Raw genomic sequence first — 23,592 nt, 5'->3', positions numbered from 1 at the left:
ATGAAATCGGAATGCAACGAAGAAGCGAAACAATAAAGTTGGTGAATTTAGTGGAAACCTGCCCATTTGAAACAAGCATGGTAGCAAGAATTTATTGCTACACTTCTGTAATTACAGACTGCAATTACTACCAGTTACATGTTGTTATTACACTGTAACAAGCAACCTTTAAAAGGTTAAAAGGAAGTGTTACTGAATTCTTTCTTTCTATATCTTCTTGCCTACTCCTCAGAGGACTGTGTCCTGGTCAGAGGTTAGTTAGAGGTAGTGTTGGAGAGTGCTGCCACCTGCAGGCCGTAGACGGTAAAGCATTCTAGATGTTTTAGGTTAGGAGTAATAATATACTCCATGGCCTCATAACTCATTAAATCACCGCTAGCACGGTCACCTGTACTGGTTCCCCTCCCTCTCTACCTATTTATAAGCTCTACTGTAAAGTCAGCCTGACTGAGTAGGGTTTTATGGTGTAACATAGTATGTACTGTGTGCACAGCAGCATTTCAGTGGGTACAGCAGCCTCTAAGAACGAGGCTATTGATGTATCGAGATAGCTTGGTGAAATTATTGACTTGTGGTATATCACTATACAATACAGAGGCCTTTCTAAAAAGCAGAGATATAGGAGGTGGGTGGGGGGGGGGGGGGCAGAGTGAGAGAGAGAGAGCGAGATGGAGAAGGAGAGAGAGAGCGAGAGAAGTGTGGGCTTAAGGTCACGTTGTCACTGTCTTTCCTTGTTCCTCTCTCATCCTCGCCTCACAGAGAAGTCTTCAGGAAGCTGTACTTCATATTATAACGCCCCTCACAGAGAAGTCTTCAGGAAGCTGTACTTCATATTATAACGCCCCTCACAGAGAAGTCTTCAGGAAGCTGTACTTCATATTATAACGCCCCTCACAGAGAAGTCTTCAGGAAGCTGTACTTCATATTATAACGCCCCTCACAGAGAAGTCTTCAGGAAGCTGTACTTCATATTATAACGCCCCTCACAGAGAAGTCTTCAGGAAGCTGTACTTCATATTATAACGCCCCTCACAGAGAAGTCTTCAGGAAGCTGTACTTCATATTATAACGCCCCTCACAGAGAAGTCTTCAGGAAGCTGTACTTCATATTATAACGCCCCTCACAGATCAAATCAAATCTGTGCAAAACCAAACAAATTAAAACAGGTGTCCAAATGCAGAACAAGAAACCATCTTTCACATCATACAGATTCCCGTCTTCCCTAACTCAATTCAACGTGTTTTCCGCACACACAGGATTGCCGTGGCGACAGAATCATCTGTCACCATTTAATATCTCTGCCGTCCCTCCGCTTCTCATTCAATCAAGCTAGCTCTGAGGCATCAGCGACACATTGGCTCACTGCACACAAGGAGCACTGGTAAGTGGATTAGGCTAACCCAGTTATGTCTCCCGCTAAAGACGCCATCATAGCAAACACCAAGCTTTCACTCAGAGCAGGAACCCAACATCTTAAGCAACAATCCACCAGTATTCTATAAACAGAGTGTTTTCACTAGGTCTTAAAGCCGGCGCTTTGTAGGGCAAATCACCCCATCCACCACCAATGAGACTCACCCACCTGGAGGATGCATGGAAGCCTTCAGTAAAGTATAAACAGTATAAACACAGACAATGGCAATAATGGAAAATATAGCAGTTCCTAGGCACACCACCACACCTCTACCACACCCCTCCCTCACTCATACCTCCCCCACCTCCCCGTCCCTCACCCCTACCACACCCCTACCCCCCCACCTCCCAGTCCCTCACCCCTACCACACCCCTACCTCCCTACTTCACCCCTAACACATCCCTACCTACCCTACCTCACCCCTACCACACCCCTACCACACCCACCTCTCAGTCCCTCGCCCCTACCTCACCCCTTCCATAGCCCTACCTCCCCCACATCACCCACCATACCTCTACCTCACCCACCACACCTCTACCTCACCCACCAAACCTCTACCTCACCCACCACACCTCTACCTCACCCCTAACACACCCCTACCACACCCACCTCCCCCGTCCCTCACCCCTACCACACCCCTACCTCCCCCACCTGACCCACCACACCTCTACCTCACCCACCACCCCATTTGTACATACTAGATTCCTGAACGGGTCAGGACCCACCTGCATAGAATTGTTCCCGAGAGCCGATTTCATTCATTCGTTAATTTGTCTATTCAACATTTGGAAAAAAGGAAACCATGCCTGCCTTCGTGCTCACAGAATGTCATTTGCAACGCATTGCAAACCCAACAAGCTCCTGGATTCACGTATTTCATTTTTTTAATCCTGATTTAAAATGTTTCCAACCCGCCAGCTGATTTCTTTTGCAGCTCACCCGCAGGGAACCGTGGGTATCCGACCTGATGCAGGACTCTAATACATACCCACGTCCACTCCCACCCTTACTCCACAGACACACCTGGCTTACACACACTGAACACACACACACACACACTGAACACACACACACACCCACACACACACACACACACACACACACACACACACACACACACACACACACACACACACAGATGGCCCTCTTACCTGAGTGACTTTCTCGGTGACGTGGTGTGTGCGGTCGATGAGCTTGCAAGGGGCTATGATGTCCATGTCCCCCCCGGGCAGCGCGATGAGGGGGTCCGCCTTGAAGTCCACAAAGTTCAGGGTGATCTGAGGGATCTTACTGATGGTGCGGTAACGCATGAGGTCCGAGTCCGACGTGGAGTTGAGGATGTTGGACTTGTTGTTCACCGCCCCTGAAAGAGCACACTGTCAGGGGACTGCCCAGACTATTCAGACCACACCTGTGTTCAAACACTATTTGATATCATTAGAAGCAGTGGGTCACAGCACACAGCCCTACCACACAGATAGATTTAGTGGGCCACAGCACACAGCCCTACGATACAGATAGATTTAGTGGGCCACAGCACACACCCCTACCATACAGATAGATTTAGTGGGTCACAGCACACAGCCCTACCACACAGATAGATTTAGTGGGCCACAGCACACAGCCCTACGATACAGATAGATTTAGTGGGTCACAGCACACAGCCCTACCACACAGATAGATTTAGTGGGCCACAGCACACAGCCCTAAGATACAGATAGATTTAGTGGGCCACAGCACACACCCCTACCATACAGATAGATTTAGTGGGCCACAGCACACACCCCTACCATACAGATAGATTTAGTGGGCCACAGCACACAGCCCTACCATACAGATAGATTTAGTGGGCCACAGCACACAGCCCTACCATACAGATAGATTTAGTGGGCCACAGCACACACCCCTACCATACAGATAGATTTAGTGGGCCACAGCACACAGCCCTACCATACAGATAGATTTAGTGGGCCACAGCACACAGCCCTACCATACAGATAGATTTAGTGGGCCACAGCACACAGCCCTAACATACAGTATAGGAGCAGAATAAAACGTGTGGTTAAATACTGTACAACCAGGAAATATAAGGGTCTTTTATGTATTTCAAAGCTTCTAAAATACCAAGGAAGTAGGTGCTAATAGATGCTACAACATACAGATTCCTAGTTCCTAGTGCCCTGTTTACCCCTGTGTGTTTGGTATCCCTGTGTGTTTACCCCTGTATGTTTGGTATCCCTGTGTGTTTACCCCTGTGTGTTTGGTATCCCTGTGTGTTTACCCCTGTATGTTTGGTATCCCTGTGTGTTTACCCCTCTGTGTTTACCCCTGTGTGTTTGGTATCCCTGTATGTTTACCCCTGTGTGTTTGGTATCCCTGTATGTTTACCCCTGTGTGTTTGGTATCCAGCTCAAATACAGCCAAGGAGGTCATTTTCTTTCGGGTATTTTCTTTCTCAAGGTGCAATTCCATTTGGAAATATGCCCCTCCCCCTGCCCTCCCCCTCCCTCCTCCCTCCCTCCTCCCCCCTCCCCCCTCCTCCCCTACCTGTGCTGTTGTGGATGGGCCCGACCGTGCTGTACTTCCGACCCGACGGAGGCCGCATGGCCTCGATGTCATCCACCGACGACGCCCGCCGTATGCTGTGGAAGCTCTCGCGGGAGCGACTGTGTGACAGGCTGCAGTTGGACACCGAGGCATCTGGGTTAAGCATCCGGAGGGCGATGCGTGGCGACGACTGGCCGAGGGGCAGCGAGGAAGGTGCAGGCTCTGAGCCAAGCAGGGTGCGCTGGTCATCGGGCCACAGCAGGTCCGGCCTGGTGCTGCTGCTTCCACTGTTGGATCTGTGGTGCTCCAGAGGTAAGGGGGGCAGGGAGAGCAGCTCTCCCAAAGCCAGGGACTTGTGGCTGGGGTGGCTGGGGGCTGGGAGGTGCCCAGTCTCCGGGTTGTCCAGAGAAGCCTTGCTATTGCTGAGCGAACAACGTGAGGGCAGACGGAGCTTGAAGCCACGCGGCCGGCCTAGAGAAAGCAGAAGAGGGTGGAAGCAAATAAAACGAGAGAGGAAGAGTAAAAAATGGTGGTAAAGAGAGAGACAGGGAGAGAAAGAGAGAGAGTGGTAGAGAGGAAAGCAGGGAGGGAGAGAAAGAGAGTGAGTGGTAGAGAGGAAAGCAGGGAGGGAGAGAAAGAGAGTGAGTGGTAGAGAGGAAAGCAGGGAGGGAGAGAAAGAGAGTGAGTGGTAGAGAGGAAAGCAGGGAGGGAGAGAAAGAGAGTGAGTGGTAGAGAGGAAAGCAGGGAGGGAGAGAAAGGAAAGAGACAGTGGCAGAGAGGGGTAGGTATGGGTGGGAGAGAGGGGTAGGTATGGGTGGGAGAGAGGGGTAGGTTTGGGTGGGAGAGAGGGGTAGGCATGGGTGGGAGAGAGGGGTAGGTATGGGTGGGAGAAAGGGGTAGGTATGGGTGGGAGAGAGGGGTAGGTATGGGTGGGAGAGAGGGGTAGGTATGGGTGGGAGAGAGGGGTAGGTTTGGGTGGGAGAGAGGGGTAGGTATGGGTGGGAGAGAGGGGTAGGTATGGGTGGGAGAGAGGGGTAGGTATGGGTGGGAGAAAGGGGTAGGTATGGGTGGGAGAGAGGGGTAGGTATGGGTGGGAGAGAGGGGTAGGTATGGGTGGGAGAGAGGGGTAGGTTTGGGTGGGAGAGAGGGGTAGGTATGGGTGGGAGAGAGGGGTAGGTATTGGTGGGAGAGAGGGGTAGGTATGGGTGGGAGAGAGAGAGAGAGAGAACAATACATTTAATTGAACTACCGTAAAACTTAAATTAATAGCCCGTGCATTTATTTGCTTCAATCATTGAACAGGCAGGTTATATCCTGCCTGTTTGGCCCTGTCTGGGGGTATCATCAGGTGGCCACAGTGTCTCCTGACCCCTCCTGTCTCAGCCTCCAGTATTTATGCTGCAGTAGTTTATGTGTCGGGGGGCTAGGGTCAGTCTGTTATATCTGGAGTACTTCTCCTGTCTTATCCGGTGTCCTGTGTGAATTGAAGTATGCTCTCTCTAATTCTCTCTTTCTCTCTTTCTTTCTTTCTCTCTCTCGGAGGACCTGAGCCCTAGGACCATGCCTCAGGACTACCTGGCATGATGACTCCTTGCTGTCCCCAGTCCACCTGGCCGTGCTGCTGCTCCAGTTTCAACTGTTCTGCCTGCGGCTATGGAACCCTGACCTGTTCACCGGACGTGCTACCTGTCCCAGACCTGCTGTTTTCAACTCTCTAGAGACAGCAGGAGCGGTAGAGATACTCTTAATGATCGGCTATAAAAAGCCAACTGACATTTACTCCTGAGGTGCTGACTTGTTGCACCCTTAACAACTACTGTGATTAGTATTATTTGACCATGCTGGTCATTTATGAACATCTTGGCCATGTTCTGTTATAATCTCCACCCGGCACAGCCAGAAGAGGACTGGCCACCTCTCATAGCCTGGTTCCTCTCTAGGTTTCTTCCTTGTTTTGGCCTTTCTAGGGAGTTTTTCCTAGCCACCATGCTTCTACACCTGCATTGCTTGCTGTTTGGGGTTTTAAGCTGGGTTTCTGTACAGCACTTTGAGATATCAGCTGATGTAAAAAGGGCTATATAAATAAATTTGATTTGAATTTGATTTGATTGAACAGAACTGTTTTCAATATTTTAAGGGGGGCAGCTTGTGGTTACCTGTGAGGAGCCAGGGGGGCAGCTTGTGGTTACCTGTGAGGAGCCAGGGGGGCAGCTTGTGGTTACCTGTGGGGAGCCAAGGGGGAAGCTTGTGGTTACCTGTGGGGAGCCAGGGGGGCAGCTTGTGGTTACCTGTGGGGAGCCAGGGGGGCAGCTTGTGGTTACCTGTGAGGAGCCAGGGGGGCAGCTTGTGGTTACCTGTGAGGAGCCAGGGGGGCAGCTTGTGGTTACCTGTGGGGAGCCAGGGGGGCAGCTTGTGGTTACCTGTGGGGAGCCAGGGGGGAAGCTTGTAGTTACCTGTGGGGAGCCAGGGGGGCAGCTTGTGGTTACCTGTGGGGAGCCAGGGGGGAAGCTTGTAGTTACCTGTGGGGAGCCAGGGGGGAAGCTTGTGGTTGAGGTTCTGGTTGGGCTGTTTGTTGTCTGACATGACCTCAACGTTGAGGATGAACATGATCACCAGGCCATCCTCATTCTTCACCGGCACCACATCCACCAGACACAGGAAACACACACCTGAGAGAGAGAGAGAGAGGGTAGAGAGAGGATAGAGAGAGAGAGAGAGAGAGAGAGAGAGAGAGAGAGAGAGAGAGAGAGAGAGAGAGAGAGAGAGAGAGAGAGAGAGAGAGAGAGAGAGAGAGAGAGAGAGAGAGAGAGAGAGAGAGAGAGAGAGAGAGACGGGATTAGATGACATTGAACACAAACACACACAGAGGGTTGTAGGCACAAAAACACAGAGAGCCACACACACACACACACACACACACACACACACACACACACACACACACACACACACACACACACACACACACACACACACACACACACACACACACACACACACACACAAAGACGCAGGCTGGCGTTTATTGGGATGGGCCTTGAGAGAGAAATGAGTCCTGCTAAATAGGCCAGCTGCAAAGTCAAAATTGGCTATTGTAAAAATTCAGGAGAAACATTTGATATTTTTGATATTAATTTAAGGTTAGGGTCAGGTTTTATGACTTTGTGGCTGTGCCAGCTAGCGACCACGCTGCAGGGCTGCCTCCAGAACAACATTCATGACGAGAAAGGCTAACCTGCCAGAAAAACACACACACACACATACATTCAGAAATCCACTGGTGAACATCATTCCCACCTGATGCCTTAAGACAACCGCAGTGATTTCACTTCACAAGAGCATGAAAATCAGACTTCATGGCCATATGTAGCTGTTCAACTACAGAGCACTGTTTCAGTAGGGTTGAATTAAATGACTGTTTCAGTAGGGTTGAATTAAATGACTGTTTCAGTAGGGTTGAATTAAATGACTGTTTCAGTAGGGTTGAATTAAATGACTGTTTCAGTAGGGTTGAATTAAATGACTGTTTTAGTAGGAATGAATTAAATGACTGTAAGTAGGAATGAATTAAAAATGACTGTTTCAGTAAAGGTTTAATGAAATAACTTTTAATTGAGTTGAATTAAATGAAAAGCAAACGTGTTGATTGTGCTTTAACTCCTATTCTGAATTTCATCAGTGACCCTGTGGACATTTCAGTACTGTAATTTAATCATAGAGACATTACGGCATAAAGCCTATTTTTACCAACACAGAATCTCAGGCGGCCAAAAAACATTTAGAAACATTTAGTCGCTTGCCAGCCTGCTTTACCCAACGTCAGCCTTCACTCCATTCATACATTCGTTAGAAAGCAGGAGTCCATTTTGTTTTGATTATTATTATTATATATATATTTTTTTTAAAGAATCAACAAGGTTGTAACTGATTACCCCACACAAAAGATATACCATTCAACAGTACTACAGTACACACGGAACACTCCTTCTCAAAACTTACAGGGCACCTTCAAGTCAAATGATCCCTATTCCTTCTTCTTAACCCTATCCTCTCTCTGCCCCGCCCCATGTCCTTAGCCTTACCTGGTGGGTAGTCAGTCACTGGCGCTGGGTTGGCGTTGACATACAGGGTTAGCTAGGTTGGCAGCAGCCTCTGTAATCTACACAGTACTGTGTTGTGGACACACGAGTGAGTGTTCAGTCTAGCGCCCCCAGCCCAGCCCAGCCATCCCACCACAGGAGAGTAGCCTATGGGGGGGATTGGACTGCTCCGTAATCCCCACACAGACAAAACAGGGAACACTGTATGAGGATTACAGGTCACCTCACACCCACCATCTGGCTCTGAGTGAGTGTGAGTGTGAGTGTGGATGTGAGAGTGAGAGTGAGAGTGAGAGACGGAGTGAGTGTGTGAGTGAGTGATAGAGAGAGTGAGTGTGTGTGTGTGTGTGTGTGTGTGTGTGTGTGTGTGTGTGTGTGTGTGTGTGTGTGTGTGTGTGTGTGTGTGTGTGTGAGAGTGAGAGTGAGAGTGAGAGTGAGTGTGTGTGTGTGTGTGTGTGTGTGAGTGCTGTGTTCACCTATGCTCTTATCAATCCGATGTACATTAGACAGACAGTTAATGAATACATTTGTCCTCCCTCATGCGTATGTATGCCCAAATAAGGTAATATGATCACAAAGTCGACCCATCATGAAGTGACAGACTGTACCATAGCAACATATAAACCTGCACAGGTCTGTGGATGCTGATGGTGATGGTGGACTGTGTGTACCTGCCTTTGTACCGTACTTACTCATTCCAATGTACTCTATCTCGCGCCATTGTCTTAGCACCATTTGATACAAGGTGAGACAATGTCATTCCTATTCCATTCGTCTATTATGAAAGTTCAAAGTAATCTAGAGTCCTCAAAACCATCTTCCTATTTTCCTGGCCCATACAGTCCAGCTATAGTGTGCTGTTCTGTTTGTTGGTAGTTCTGAGCGATCACGGTTTTCGCTTTCGATATTCTTTCTAGACATTAAATGCACCAATTCATTATGACAATTAGTCCAATGAGTCCAATAATGGTAGTGACTGTCAATTACTGCTTATCACTTATCAACCATAAATTACTACTTTACTTTAATAAAATATTTTAGTTGTTGTGTTTATTACATTTGTTTAATCTGATGACTGTATTACTTCATTCCAAGTCATCATCTCATCTCTATTGAGCTGCTGCCTACGCTGTCTGACAACATCACTATTTCAGTAGTTCTTCAAAGTAACTAAGGCATTGTTTTATGACTGCTGAATACCAACTATCTGTCACTTAGATCATGTATTTTCAGGTTGAGATACATCGGGAAGTTTTCTGCAGTAAACTAAGTAGACTATTTGGCCTGTTGGAAACTCCCTACTACAGTTCTTATTTATCTCTAGAGAAACTGAGTATTGAGCTCACAGAAAAAAAATACGAAATGGAATTCAAATAACTGAACTGATGTCAGTGTTTTTTTTTTTAACGAAAAATCACCAAAATGTTGGTTAATCGCACAGCACGACTTGATGGATGATGGTCTGATATAAATCATACAGCAATCTGATTGGTAGGAACACCTCTCTCTCTCTGACAAAAACGCACATGTGCTTAGCCAGGCACGGACACACACACACACACACACACACACACACACACACACACACACACACACACACACACACACACACACACACACACACAATCAAATCCCACACATACACACAAATAGGCTACGCTCAGGAAAACACACACACACACACACACACACACACACACACACACACACACACACACACACACACACACACACACACACACACACACACACACACACACACACACAATCAAATCCCACACATACACACAAATAGGCTACGCTCAGGAAAACACACACACACACACACACACACACACACACACACACACACACACACACACACACACACACACACACACACACACACACACACACACACACACACACACACACACACACACTGTAACGATGTACGCTGAGAGTCGGGAAGCAAGTTCAGGGAGTGAATACATTTAATAAATGAACAAACATGGGGGGAAAAAAACAAGAAACACTAACAGCACACCGACATGAAACAATAACGCCCGGGGAAGGAACCAAATGGAGGGACTTAAATAGGGCAGGTAATCAAGGAGGTGATGGAGTCCAGGTGAGTGTCATGAGACGCTGATGCGCGTGACGATGGTGACAGGTGTGAGCAATAATCAACAGCCTGGTGACCTAGAGGCCGGAGAGGGAGCACACGTGACACACACACCGGATTAAAAAATCAACGGGAAGAGGATTTGACTTCAATTCATTACACTTTCTCTTTTTTCCATCCTACTTAAAAAATTATAAAATGCAACCTGCATTGTCATAACTCAAGTCACTTCATAAACATTAGAACAGTTGGGGGAAGAAACATAGACGTGTACAGTGCCTTCAAAAGGTATTCACAACCCCTTGACTTTTTCCACATTTTGTTGTGTTACACAATGAGATAATAATGGATTAAATTGTAATTTTTTTGTCAACATTCTACACAAAATACTCTGTAATGTCAAAGTGAAAAATATTTTTTATAAAAAAAACATTTTTTTAACACTAGTATATCTTAATTAGATAAGTATTCAATACGTGTTGTGTTGGATTTGCCCCAAAGATAACTCTTTGTATTCAAGACAAAAAGTGAATTCCTTTTCTGCAGTATTACTTTGTTGGAAACAGGATGCATGTTTTGGAATATGTTTATTCTGTACAACCTTCTTTTCACTCTGTCATATGGTTAGTATTTTGGAGTAACAATGTTGTTGACCCATCCTCAGTTTTCTCCTACAGTATCACAGCCATTGAACTCTGTAACTGCTTTAAAGTCACCATTGGCCTCATGTTGAAATCCCTGAATGGTTTCCTTCCTCTCTGGCAACTGAGTTAGGAGAGGAATCTTTGTATTGACTGGGTGTATTGATACACCATCCAAAGCCGGGAACTGTCATGGACTGTCATGGAACTGATGAAAGACTGTCAGGGAACTGATGAAAGACTGTCAGATGACTGATGAAAGACTGTCAGGGAACTGATGAACGACTGTCAGGGAACTGATGAAAGACTGTCAGGGAACTGATGAAAGACCGTCAGGTAACTGATGAAAGACCGTCAGGTAACTGATGGCTCATCAGGGGATTAGTGATGATAGCATCTCTGAGCTGCAGCCAGAGGCAAACTGAAGAAAATATTTGATGAGAAAATAACATGAAGAGGAAAGGACAGAGAAGATGAGGCTACACGACATTAGAGAGACTCTGAGGTGTGACAGAGTAAGGGAATGTGAACACCGTTGTGGAGAGACTATTACGCTGCATTACGTTAGAGAGAGACTCTGAGGTGTGACAGAGTAAGGGAATGTGACACCGTTGTGGAGAGACTATTACGCTGCATTACGTTAGAGAGAGACTCTGAGGTGTGACAGAGTAAGGGAATGTGACACCGTTGTGTCACCTTCAAGCTGTGACTTAACTAATTGAAGCGTTCAAATAAAAGTTACCTTCAAGTTGTGATTTAACTAATTGAAAATTATTCACAGAACAGTCACCTTCTAGCTGTGATGTAACAAATGTCAAAGTATTCACAGAACAGTCACCTTCTAGCTGTGATGTAACAAATGTTAAAGTATTCACAGAACAGTCACCTTCAAGCTGTGATGTAACAAATGTCAAAGTATTCACAGAACAGTCACCTTCAAGCTGTGATGTAACAAATGTCAAACTATTCACAGAACAGTCACCTTCAAGCTGTGATGTAACAAATGTCAAAGTATTCACAGAACAGTCACCTTCAAGCTGTGATGTAACAGATGTCAAAGTAAACACAGAACAGTCACCTTCCAGCTGTGATGTAACAAATGTCAAAGTATTCACAGAACAGTCACCTTCAAGCTGTGATGTAACAAATGTCAAAGTATTCACAGAAAAGTCCCCTTCAAGCTGTGATGTAACAAATGTCAAAGTATTCACAGAACAGTCACCTTCAAGCTGTGATGTAACAAATGTCAAAGTATTCACAGAACAGTCACCTTCTAGCTGTGATGTAACAAATGTCAAAGTATTCACAGAACAGTCACCTTCTAGCTGTGATGTAACAAATGTCAAAGTATTCACAGAACAGTCACCTTCAAGCTGTGATGTAACACATGTCAAAGTATTCACAGAACAGTAACCTTCAAGCTGTGATGTAACAAATGTCAAAGTATTCACAGAACAGTCACATTCAAGCTGTGATGTAACAAATGTCAAAGTATTCACAGAACAGTCACCTTCAAGCTGTGATGTAACAAATGTCAAAGTATTCACAGAACAGTCACCTTCTAGCTGTGATGTAACAAATGTCAAAGTATTCACAGAACAGTCACCTTCAAGCTGTGATGTAACAAATGTCAAAGTATTCACAGAACAGTAACCTTCAAGCTGTGATGTAACAAATGTCAAAGTATTCACAGAACAGTCACATTCAAGCTGTGATATAACACATGTCAAAGTATTCACAGAACAGTCACCTTCAAGCTGTGATGTAACAAATGTCAAAGTATTCACAGAACAGTCACCTTCAAGCTGTGATGTAACAAATGTCAAAGTATTCACAGAACAGTCACCTTCAAGCTGTGATGTAACAAATGTCAAAGTATTCACAGAACAGTCACCTTCAAGCTGTGATGTAACAAATGTCAAAGTATTCACAGATAAGTCACCGTCAAGCTGTGATGTAACAAATGTCAAAGTATTCACAGAACAGTCACCTTCTAGCTGTGATGTAACAAATGTCAAAGTATTCACAGAACAGTCACCTTCAAGCTGTGATGTAACAAATGTCAAAGTATTCACAGAACAGTCACCTTCAAGCTGTGATGTAACAAATGTCAAAGTATTCACAGAACAGTCACCTTCAAGCTGTGATGTAACACATGCAGCCATGTTGTGCCACCAGTAAGACTATACTGTCACCAGTAAGACTAACAGACTATACTGCCACCAGTAAGACTAACAGACTATACTGTCACCAGTAAGACTAACAGACTATACTGTCACCAGTAAGACTAACAGACTATACTGCCAGCAGTAAGACTAACAGACTATACTGTCACCAGTAAGACTAACAGACTATACTGTCACCAGTAAGACTAACAGACTATACTGTCACCAGTAAGACTAACAGACTATACTGTCACCAGTAAGACTAACAGACTATACTGCCACCAGTAAGACTAACAGACTATACTGCCACCAGTAAGACTAACAGACTATACTGCCACCAGTAAGACTAACAGACTATACTGCCACCAGTAAGACTAACAGACTATACTGTCACCAGTAAGACTAACAGACTATACTGTCACCAGTAAGACTAACAGACTATACTGTCACCAGTAAGTCTAACAGACTATACCTCCACCAGTAAGACTAACAGACTATACTGCCACCAGTAAGACTAACAGACTATACTGTCACCAGTAAGACTAACAGACTATACTGCCACCAGTAAGACTAACAGACTATACTGCCACCAGTAAGACTAACAGACTATACTGCCACCAGTAAGACTAACAGACTATACTGCCACCAGTAAGACTAACAGACTATACTGTCACCAGTAAGACTAACAGACTATACTGTCACCAGTAAGACTAACAGACTATACTGTCACCAGTAAGACTAACAGACTATACTGCCACCAGTAAGACTAACAGACTATACTGTCACCAGTAAGACTAACAGACTATACTGTCACCAGTAAGACTAACAGACTATACTGCCACCAGTAAGACTAACAGACTATACTGTCACCAGTAAGACTAACAGACTATACTGCCACCAGTAAGACTAACAGACTATACTGCCACCAGTAAGACTAACAGACTATACTGCCACCAGTAAGACTAACAGACTATACTGCCACCAGTAAGACTAACAGACTATACTGCCACCAGTAAGACTAACAGACTATACTGCCACCAGTAAGACTAACAGACTATACTGCCACCAGTAAGACTAACAGACTATACTGCCACCAGTAAGACTAACAGACTATACTGTCACCAGTAAGACTAACAGACTATACTGCCACCAGTAAGACTAACAGACTATACTGCCACCAGTAAGACTAACAGACTATACTGCCACCAGTAAGACTAACAGACTATACTGTCACCAGTAAGACTAACAGACTATACAGCCACCAGTAAGACTAACAGACTATACTGTCACCAGTAAGACTAACAGACTATACTGCCACCAGTAAGACTAACAGACTATACTGTCACCAGTAAGACCAACAGACTATACTGTTCACACATTACATCTCTCACTATGCTCTACCTGAAACGCAGCTCCCTGAGGGAATACGTTCAAGTCTCAATCATTCCTCAGACATACAGAGTGAGTTTCTTTGTTGCTCTGGGAAATGACAGAATCATCACAGAAGGAGGATGCCTCAAAAAGAGAGACATTGAACATCTCATATTTCCTCTAATAATGAAATCTTCAACTTTGGTACAAACTGACATATACACACACACACACACACATGGTTACAACCCTCCCAAACTCACGTGCACACACGCACACACACAGACACACACACACAAAAACAGACACACATGGTTACAACCCTCCCAAACTCACGTGCACACACGCACACACACACAGACACACACACACACACACACACACACACACACACACGCACACACACAGACACACACACACAAAAACACACACACATGGTTACAACCCTCCCAAACTCACGTGCACACACGCACACACACAGACACACACACACAAAAACAGACACACATGGTTACAACCCTCCCAAACTCACGTGCACACACGCACACACACACAGACACACACACACACACACACACACACACACACACACACACACACACACACACACACACACACACACACACACACACACACACACACACACACACACACACACACACACACACACACACACACACACACACACACACACACACACACACACACACACACACACACACACACACACAATCAATCAGGCTGTAATATTGCCTATGAGTCAACGTCGGCAAACAATTTCCCCTGCCTTGACATTTACTAAGGCAACCAAGCCCGACTTATAAACACAGCCCTCTGGTGAAACGGCCAACCCTTGAACACTGAGAATGAACACCGGTGTCATGTCCTCCATCAGCACAAAGCCCTTGAGTCATAAGGATCTGCTTAAGTGATAATGCCTGAGAAGCCGTATCGGGCCGGCAAACCCTTCCAATATATCCTCCAAACACCGGCTTCGAGGGAAATATCACTTTTATACAACAGGTTACCAACATATTCAAATAAAGATTGACATATTTTCTTTAAAACTTAATTTTATATTAATTTATTCGTAGTATTTCATCCTTCCACAAGTAATATTCCCGACACAAATCTAGCGTTGCCACCCAAGCTGGCTGGTCTGTCAAGTTCTGACCATAGTTCTTTTGTATTTTCTGTGTTTTAGTGTGGTCAGGGCGTGATTTGGGTGGGTTATCTATGTGTTGTGTTTCTATGTTGGGTTTGTTGTTTGGCCTGATATGGTTCTCAATCAGAGGCAGGAGTTTGTCATTGTCTCTGATTGGGAACCATATTTAGGTAGCCTGTTTTGTGTTGGGTTTTGTGGGTGGTTGTCTTCTGTCTTTGTGTCTATGCACCAGATAGGACTGTTTCGGTTTTGCCACATTTGTTATTTTGTAGTGTTCACGGTTCTGCCGTTACATGGTCGTTCGTTCTATTCGTTTAATTACCAGAGTCCAGAGTAAATAGTAAACAGAGTAAATAGGCATTTTAACATCATAGATTTAGCCGGTGGTAACTTGTGGAATAGACACTGGCTGGAATGTGGTTTTAACCAATCAGCATCCAGGATTAGACACACCCGTTGTATAAACACACTCAACACTCACCATACAAGGTTACACATGCACACACACGCACACACACACACGCACACGCACACACACACACACACACACACACACACACACACACACACACACACACACACACACACACACACACACACGAGGGCAGAGCATGACAAGATTTCACACAGACTTGGGGTCAATCCTTTGCACCATATAGAGTCAATCAATTGAACATAAAGATCTAACCACCCATATAGATGGAGGGTACCCAACCTGTTAATACTCTCTTTCTCTCTCTCTGTTTATTGCTCTATCTTTGTGCAGTGTGCCAGATGGATCCTCCATTCCTCCGTCCCCGTCCCTCCCTCTCGGTCCATCTCTTTCCCACGTGAGGGTGAGTTAACAGGGAGTGGTCTTTCAATCAAGGGAGTCCTTAGCCCAAGCCTCCATCAAGCATCAGTCGTTGTTTTCAAGCTTGGCCCTCGGGGTCGTGTTTTATCGATGGGGGGATAGAAGCGTGAAGGGAGGGATGACAAGGTGGATAAACAGGAGGGATGACAGGACTCTAAACAGGGGGGATGACAGAGTCTATAAACAGGAGGGATGACAGGGTCTATAAACAGGAGTGATGACAGGGTGGATAAACAGGAGGGATGACAGGGTGGATAAACAGGAGGGATGACAGAATCTATAAACAGGAGGGATGACAGGGTCTATAAACAGGAGTGATGACAGGGTGGATAAACAGGAGGGATGACAGGGTGGATAAACAGGAGGGATGACAGGGTCTATAACAGGAGGGATGACAGGGTGGATAAACAGGAGGGATGACAGGGTCTATAAACAGGAGGGATGACAGGAAGGATAAACAGGAGGGATGACAGGGTGGATAAACAGGAGGGATGACAGGGTCTATAAACAGGAGGGATGACAGGGTCTATAACAGGAGGGATGACAAGGTGGATAAACAGGAGGGATGACAGGGTGGATAAACAGGAGGGATGACAGAGTCTATAACAGGAGGGGTGACAGGGTGAATAAACAGGAGGGATGACAGGATCTATAAACAGGAGGGATGACAGGATCTATAAACAGGAGGGATGACAGGGTCTATAAACAGGAGGGATGACAGGGTGGATAAACAGGAGGGATGACAGGGTCTATAAAAAGGAGGGATGACAGGGTCTATAAACAGGAGGGATGACCGGATCTATAAACAGGAGGGATGACAGGGTGGATAAACAGGAGGGATGACAGGGTGGATAAACAGGAGGGATGACAGGGTCTATAAACAGGAGGGATGACAGGGTGGATAAACAGGAGGGATGACAGGGTGGATAAACAGGAGGGATGACAGGGTGGATAAACAGGAGGGATGACAGGGTCTATAAACAGGAGGGATGACAGGGTCTATAACAGGAGGGATGACAGGGTCTATAAACAGGAGGGATGACAGGGTGGATAAACAGGAGGGATGACAGAGTCTATAACAGGAGGGATGACAGGGTCTATAAACAGGAGGGATGACAGAGTATATAAACAGGAGGGATGACAGGGTGGATAAACAGGAGGGATGACAGGGTCTATAAACAGGAGAGGTGACAGGGTCTATAAACAGGAGGGATGACAGGATCTATAAACAGGAGGGATGACAGGTTGAGATCCCACTCCTGACTCTGTCCTTCCAGATCAAACCGGTCTGAGCTTCACCGTCAAAATTTCAAACACATTCTAACAAAAGTTCAAACACATTCTCACATCGAGTGGGAACTTCCATACACACACACCTGCATGGTAAGCACACTTCGTCACGTAACCACACACGGCCAATACAAGTCCCCACACACAAGCTCCGAGACTGCTTGATTACACATCTGCAGTGGACCAGGAGCTGGGCTGTCTACACACTTTTATTAACAGATTACATGTCCCAACCGCAGATTAAACGTCAGAGCGAACACAATACTACGGCAACACAGAAAGGTCAACCGGGGGGGTTGACCTTTCTGTGTTGCCGTAGTATTGTGTTCGCTCTGGGGAAAGGGGGGCTGGGAGTAAAGGCTCTAGCCAATTTCTTGTTGCAAAAGATTAGCACAAAAGAAAATAGATGCAAGTACACAATATATTTTTACAGTACCGTGACTTCTACAGTATACAGTATGTTTTTACAGTACCGTGACTTCTACAGTATACAGTATGTTTTTACAGTACCCTGACTTCTACAGTATACAGTATGTTTTTACAGTACCGTGACTTCTACGGTATACAGTATGTTTTTACAGTACCGCGACTTCTACAGTATACAGTATGTTTTTACAGTACCATGACTTCTGCAGTATACAGTATGTTTTTACAGTACCGCGACTTCTACAGTATACAGTACCATGACTTCTACAGTATACATTATGTTTTTACAGTACCATGACTTCTACAGTATACAGTATGTTTTTATAGTACCTTGACTTCTACAGTATACAGTATGTTTTTACAGTACCGTGACTTCTACAGTATACAGTATGTTTTTACAGTACCTTGACTTCTACAGTATACAGTATGTTTTTACAGTAACTTGACTTCTACAGTATACAGTATGGTTTTACAGTACCGTGACTTCTACGGTATACAGTATGTTTTTACAGTACCGCGACTTCTGCAGTATACAGTATGTTTTTACAGTACCGCGACTTCTACAGTATACAGTACCATGACTTCTACAGTATACATTATGTTTTTACAGTACCATGACTTCTACAGTATACAGTATGTTTTTATAGTACCTTGACTTCTACAGTAAACAGTATGTTTTTACAGTACCGTGACTTCTACAGTATACAGTATGTTTTTACAGTACCTTGACTTCTACAGTATACAGTATGTTTTTACAGTAACTTGACTTCTACAGTATACAGTATGTTTTTACAGTACCGTGACTTCTACGGTATACAGTATGTTTTTACAGTACCGCGACTTCTACAGTATACAGTATGTTTTTACAGTAGAACCTGTTCTGCATGGAACCCAAAAGGGTTCTACCTGGACTTCTACAGTATACAGTATGGTTTTACAGTACCGCGACTTCTACAGCTAGTCCCAAAGTAATCAAAACAAGTTAGATTTCTGTGTCTTTTACCTAAACTAAAAAGCCACTGACCAAGAAATAACTTTAAATTGCCTTAAACGTTTCGTCTAGTTATGGAAAAACCTCATGTATTTTCAAGATATAAGCTATATTCATTACAACCTAAAAGGGTTATTTGGCTTTCCCCATAGTAGAACCCTTAGAGAACCCTATTTGGTTCCAGGTAGAACCCTTTTGGGTTCCATGCAGAACAGGTTCTACATGGAACACAAAAGGGTTTATGTGGAACCAAAAAGAGTTCTACCTGGAACCAAAAAGGGTTCTCCTATGGGGAAAGCTGAAGAATCCTTTTTTTCTAAGGGTGTACATGTACATGTGTAAAAATGCCCTATAAAGCCCTACAGAGGTGTATGGCTCTCAGTACTATAGCCTACATATCCAGAGCTCAAAACACAAAGCTGGTTAAGCCTAAAGCTATGGAGCTCTGACATTTTCCACTGGGGTTAATTGAATGGCCACACCACTCTCAGACCACTCAAAGAGAATTTGATCGAGGTGTTCTCATTAGTTGGAGAGCTGTGGAGTAATAACATGTTTTCATTTAGAAAAAGAAAGCCTTTTCTATTAGCCAGACTGCCTTACAGCAGAGAAAAAACGTATTTCACTGAAAAACGACCACTTCTTTCACCTCTAGTACCATTTCATTAATGGTGAGCGCTAGTTAACCAATGTGGCCGCTAGATCTGCACTATTGTCTACAATTGATGTGTATTCCTGGTAATACCCTTGTGTCCCCCGTGGACCGGCTCCTACAGATCTAACGGCCACTTTCAGTTGCGGTTGTGCCTTGAAGGCAATCAGTATGGTATATTAGACTTTAAACTACACTTAAAATAGGAAAGGGTATAGTATGTTGTAAAAGCACCGAAGCCTAAGTGGACATCTGTCTTTTTGGCTGGTGGCTAACGGGTTTATTTACATGTGGAGTAATGACTTGGTGGTGAAGGTGGGCTATCCAATGAGTCTCCTTTCAGTAGCTACTTTCAGAGGACCTCCGGATAGTTTCTGGGTCCTGGAGAGCGGGAGAGATGGAGAGAGAGTGTGAGTGAGAGTTCGAGAGAGAAGTACAGAGAGAGAGAACTACAGAGAGAGAGAGAGAACTACAGAGAGAGAGAACAACAGAGAGAGAGAACTACAGAGAGAGAGAGAACTACAGAGAGAGATAACTACAGAGAGAGAGAACTACAGAGAGAGAGAGAACTACAGAGAGAGAGAACTACAGAGAGAGAGAACTACAGAGAGAGAGAACTACAGATAGAGAGAACTACAGAGAGAGAGAGAGAACTGCAGAGAGAGAGAGAGAGAACTACAGAGAGAGAGAGAACTACAGAAAGAGCGAACTACAGAGAGAGCGAACTACAGAGAGAGAGAGAGAACTATAGAGAGAGAGAACTACAGAGAGAGAGAACTACAGAGAGAGAGAGAGAGAGAACTACAGAGAGAGAACTACAGAGATAGAGAACTACAGAGAGAGAGAACTATAGAGAGAGAGAGAACTACAGAGAGAGAGAACTACAGAGAGAGAGAACTACAGAGAGAGAGAGAACTACAGAGAGAGAACTACAGAGAGAGAGAGAGAACTACAGAGAGAGAGAGAGAACTACAGAGAGAGAACGAACTACAGAGAGAGAACGAACTACAGAGACAGAGAACTACAGAGAGAGAGAACTACAGAGAGAGAACTACAGAGAGAGAGAACTATAGAGAGAGAGCGAGGTACAGAGAGAGAGAGAACTACAGAGAGAGAACTACAGAGAGAGAGAACTACAGAGAGATAACTACAGAGAGAGATCTACAGAGAGAGAGAACTACAGAGAGAGAGAACTACAGAGAGAGAGAACTACAGAGAGAGAGAGAAGTACAGCGAGAGAGAACTACAGAGAGAGAACTACAGAGAGAGAGAACTACAGAGAGAGAGAACTACAGAGAGAGAACTACAGAGAGAGAGAACTACAGAGAGAGAGAACTACAGAGAGAGAGAACTACAGAGAGAGAGAACTACAGAGAGAGAGAACTACAGAGAGAGAGAGGGGGAGGAAGAGAATGGAAGAGGCTCAGTTCTAGAGAATGACAGAGAGAGGGCAGAAGAGACGAGAGAGAGAGAGGGTAGAAGAGACGAGAGACAGATAGAGAAAGAGAGGGGGTAGAAGAGATTCCAGAGAGAGGGAGAGAGAGTGACAGAGAGAATTAGAGAGAGAGAGAGAGAGAGAGTAGAAGAGATTCCAGAGAGAGGGAGAGAGAGTGAGACAGAGAGAGAGAGAGAGGGTAGAGGAGACGAGAAAGAGAGAGGGTAGAAGAGATGAGAGAGAGGGAGAGAGAGAGAGAGAGAGATAGAGAGACACTATGGAACACAAAGCTTTTACTATCTCATCCTGAAATATACAAGGTCTGAGGTCATCTGCCTTAGGCCGAAAGAGCAGGAACCCAGACTTCATCAAAGAAATTGGAAATACAGACACTGTCATCCTAGAAGAAACATGGCATAAAGGAGACCCACTGGTCGCTGTCATGTCTGACTATGATTATATGACATGCTATTTTATCAAATCGATTACCTAACGTTTAATTGATTACGTGATTGAATTAAACCATGGAACAATTAAACCATTACTAACCTGGGGCACCATGGAAGCATTCATTTAAATAGAGCGGTTATCTCTCGAATCCACCATCTTAAAGATCTGAAGATCTTTTAAATCAATAGCAGTCAATTATTAATCGTCTCATCGATCGATCTCATTCTGATTGTCGTAAGTACTTGGTTACCTGCAGGAACCCTAGCTAATAAGTTGAATCAGCAATACACAAGTTGGCTTAATTATGTATTTACTAAATACCTAAATAATCACACAGAATTATATATATACACTGCTCAAAAAAATAAAGGGAACACTTAAACAATTCCATGGGAATCTGATGACTAGAATGTGTAGACTTTCCAAGATACAATTTATGTTGTCCTATCATCAGACAGCAACTGATCTGACATCATATTCTTTAAGTACAAACGGACACTTTCAACTGGTTGAGAAAGGGACATTTTGTTCCATGCCCCAACCTTTTGTTGTTACCATACTCTCTCTATGTTAACAAAGGGCTTTCCAAGAGTCCATTCTGTAGAGTGGAGAGAAAAGGGGAAAGGTATTTATGGGGGGATCAGAAACCTCACCCAACAGCGCAACGTCATGACATCGCCCTCTAGGTACAAACAGCTGGTAGTCCCATCCACCAAACTACTAGGTGTGAAACATGTAAGAGACTCAAGGGGTAATAATATGGGATAGAGCAGACCACTCTATTAAATGAGTCAAAACAGGGACATTTTTTACATCTGGCTAGAAATGAATAAGGAAATTATCTCAACAGAGAAAAATGTCCTCCTGTGTGCTACCTAAACCCAATAGAATCCCCTTTAACGATGACAGCTTCTCCATCCTAGTTCGGGAGATCAATCATTTCCAGGCCCAGGGACATGTATTAGTCTGTGCCGGCCTAAATGCCAGAACCGGACAAGAACCTGACACCCTCAGCACACAGGGGGACAAACACCTACCTGGAGGTGACAGCATTTCCTCCAACCATATGTCCTCCGAGACACAACTATGACAATATAACAAACAAAAACGGGTCACAACTCCTGCAGCTCTGTCGGACGCTGGGTATCTACATGTACATGTAGGTTCACCTATAGCTCATCTCTTGGCAGTCGTACTGGAGACTACTTTATCACTGACCTCAACCCAGAGTCTCTTAGAGCGTTCACAGTCAGTCCACTGACCTCAACCCAGAGTCTCTTAGAGCGTTCACAGTCAGTCCACTGACCTCAACCCAGAGTCTCTCAGAGCGTTCACAGTCAGTCCACTGACCTCAACCCAGAGTCTCTCAGAGCGTTCACAGTCAGTCCACTGACCTCAACCCAGAGTCTCTCAGAGCGTTCACAGTCAGTCCACTGACCTCAACCCAGAGTCTCTCAGAGCGTTCACAGTCAGTCCACTGACCTCAACCCAGAGTCTCTCAGAGCGTTCACAGTCAGTCCACTGACATCAGATCACAGCAAAATCACACTCTACTTGAACAGAGCTCTGCTCAATCATGAGGCATCAAAGCCAAAGGAGCTGAATAATATTAATAAATACAACCGATAATTATGTTTACTTTTTGCACATAATATGACATTTGAAATGTCTTTATTCTTTTGAAACTTTTCTGTGTAATGTTTACAGTTCATTTTTATTGTTTATTTCACTTTTGTTTATTATCTACTTCACTTGCTTTGGCAATGTTAACATATGCTTCCCATGCCAATAAACCCCCTTGAATTGAATTGAGAGAGAGCGAGAGAGAGGGTAGAATAGATTCCAGAGAGAGGAAAAGAGACCCATTTCCTGACCACAGTGATTTAGCATTATGATCCCGTGTCCTCTCCTCTTCCCTGTCCGGCGGACATTCCTTCAGGCTAATGTTTACAGTCGGAGTAGAATGTACACTTAGTCCAGAGAGAAG

General features: G+C 44.8%; 1 protein-coding gene across 1 annotated transcript in view; it reads right to left on the bottom strand.

The window, feature by feature from the left end:
* The window catches only part of LOC139583303 (voltage-gated inwardly rectifying potassium channel KCNH2-like), a 344,586-nt gene that overhangs the window by 155,137 nt on the left and 165,857 nt on the right, over positions 1–23,592 (bottom strand). The window contains exons 4-6 of the mRNA XM_071414218.1: positions 6,482–6,631; positions 3,963–4,433; positions 2,567–2,778 (exon numbers count right to left, since the gene is read on the bottom strand). Coding sequence (XP_071270319.1) covers positions 2,567–2,778; positions 3,963–4,433; positions 6,482–6,631 — 833 coding nt within the window. The remainder of the gene's footprint in view (positions 1–2,566; positions 2,779–3,962; positions 4,434–6,481; positions 6,632–23,592) is intronic.

This window comes from Salvelinus alpinus, chromosome 8 (genome assembly GCF_045679555.1).
Source record: "Salvelinus alpinus chromosome 8, SLU_Salpinus.1, whole genome shotgun sequence".
Classification (NCBI taxonomy): Eukaryota; Metazoa; Chordata; class Actinopteri; order Salmoniformes; family Salmonidae; genus Salvelinus; species Salvelinus alpinus.
Note: the sequence above shows the minus strand (reverse complement) of the source record. Positions and strands in the feature narration are given on the sequence as shown.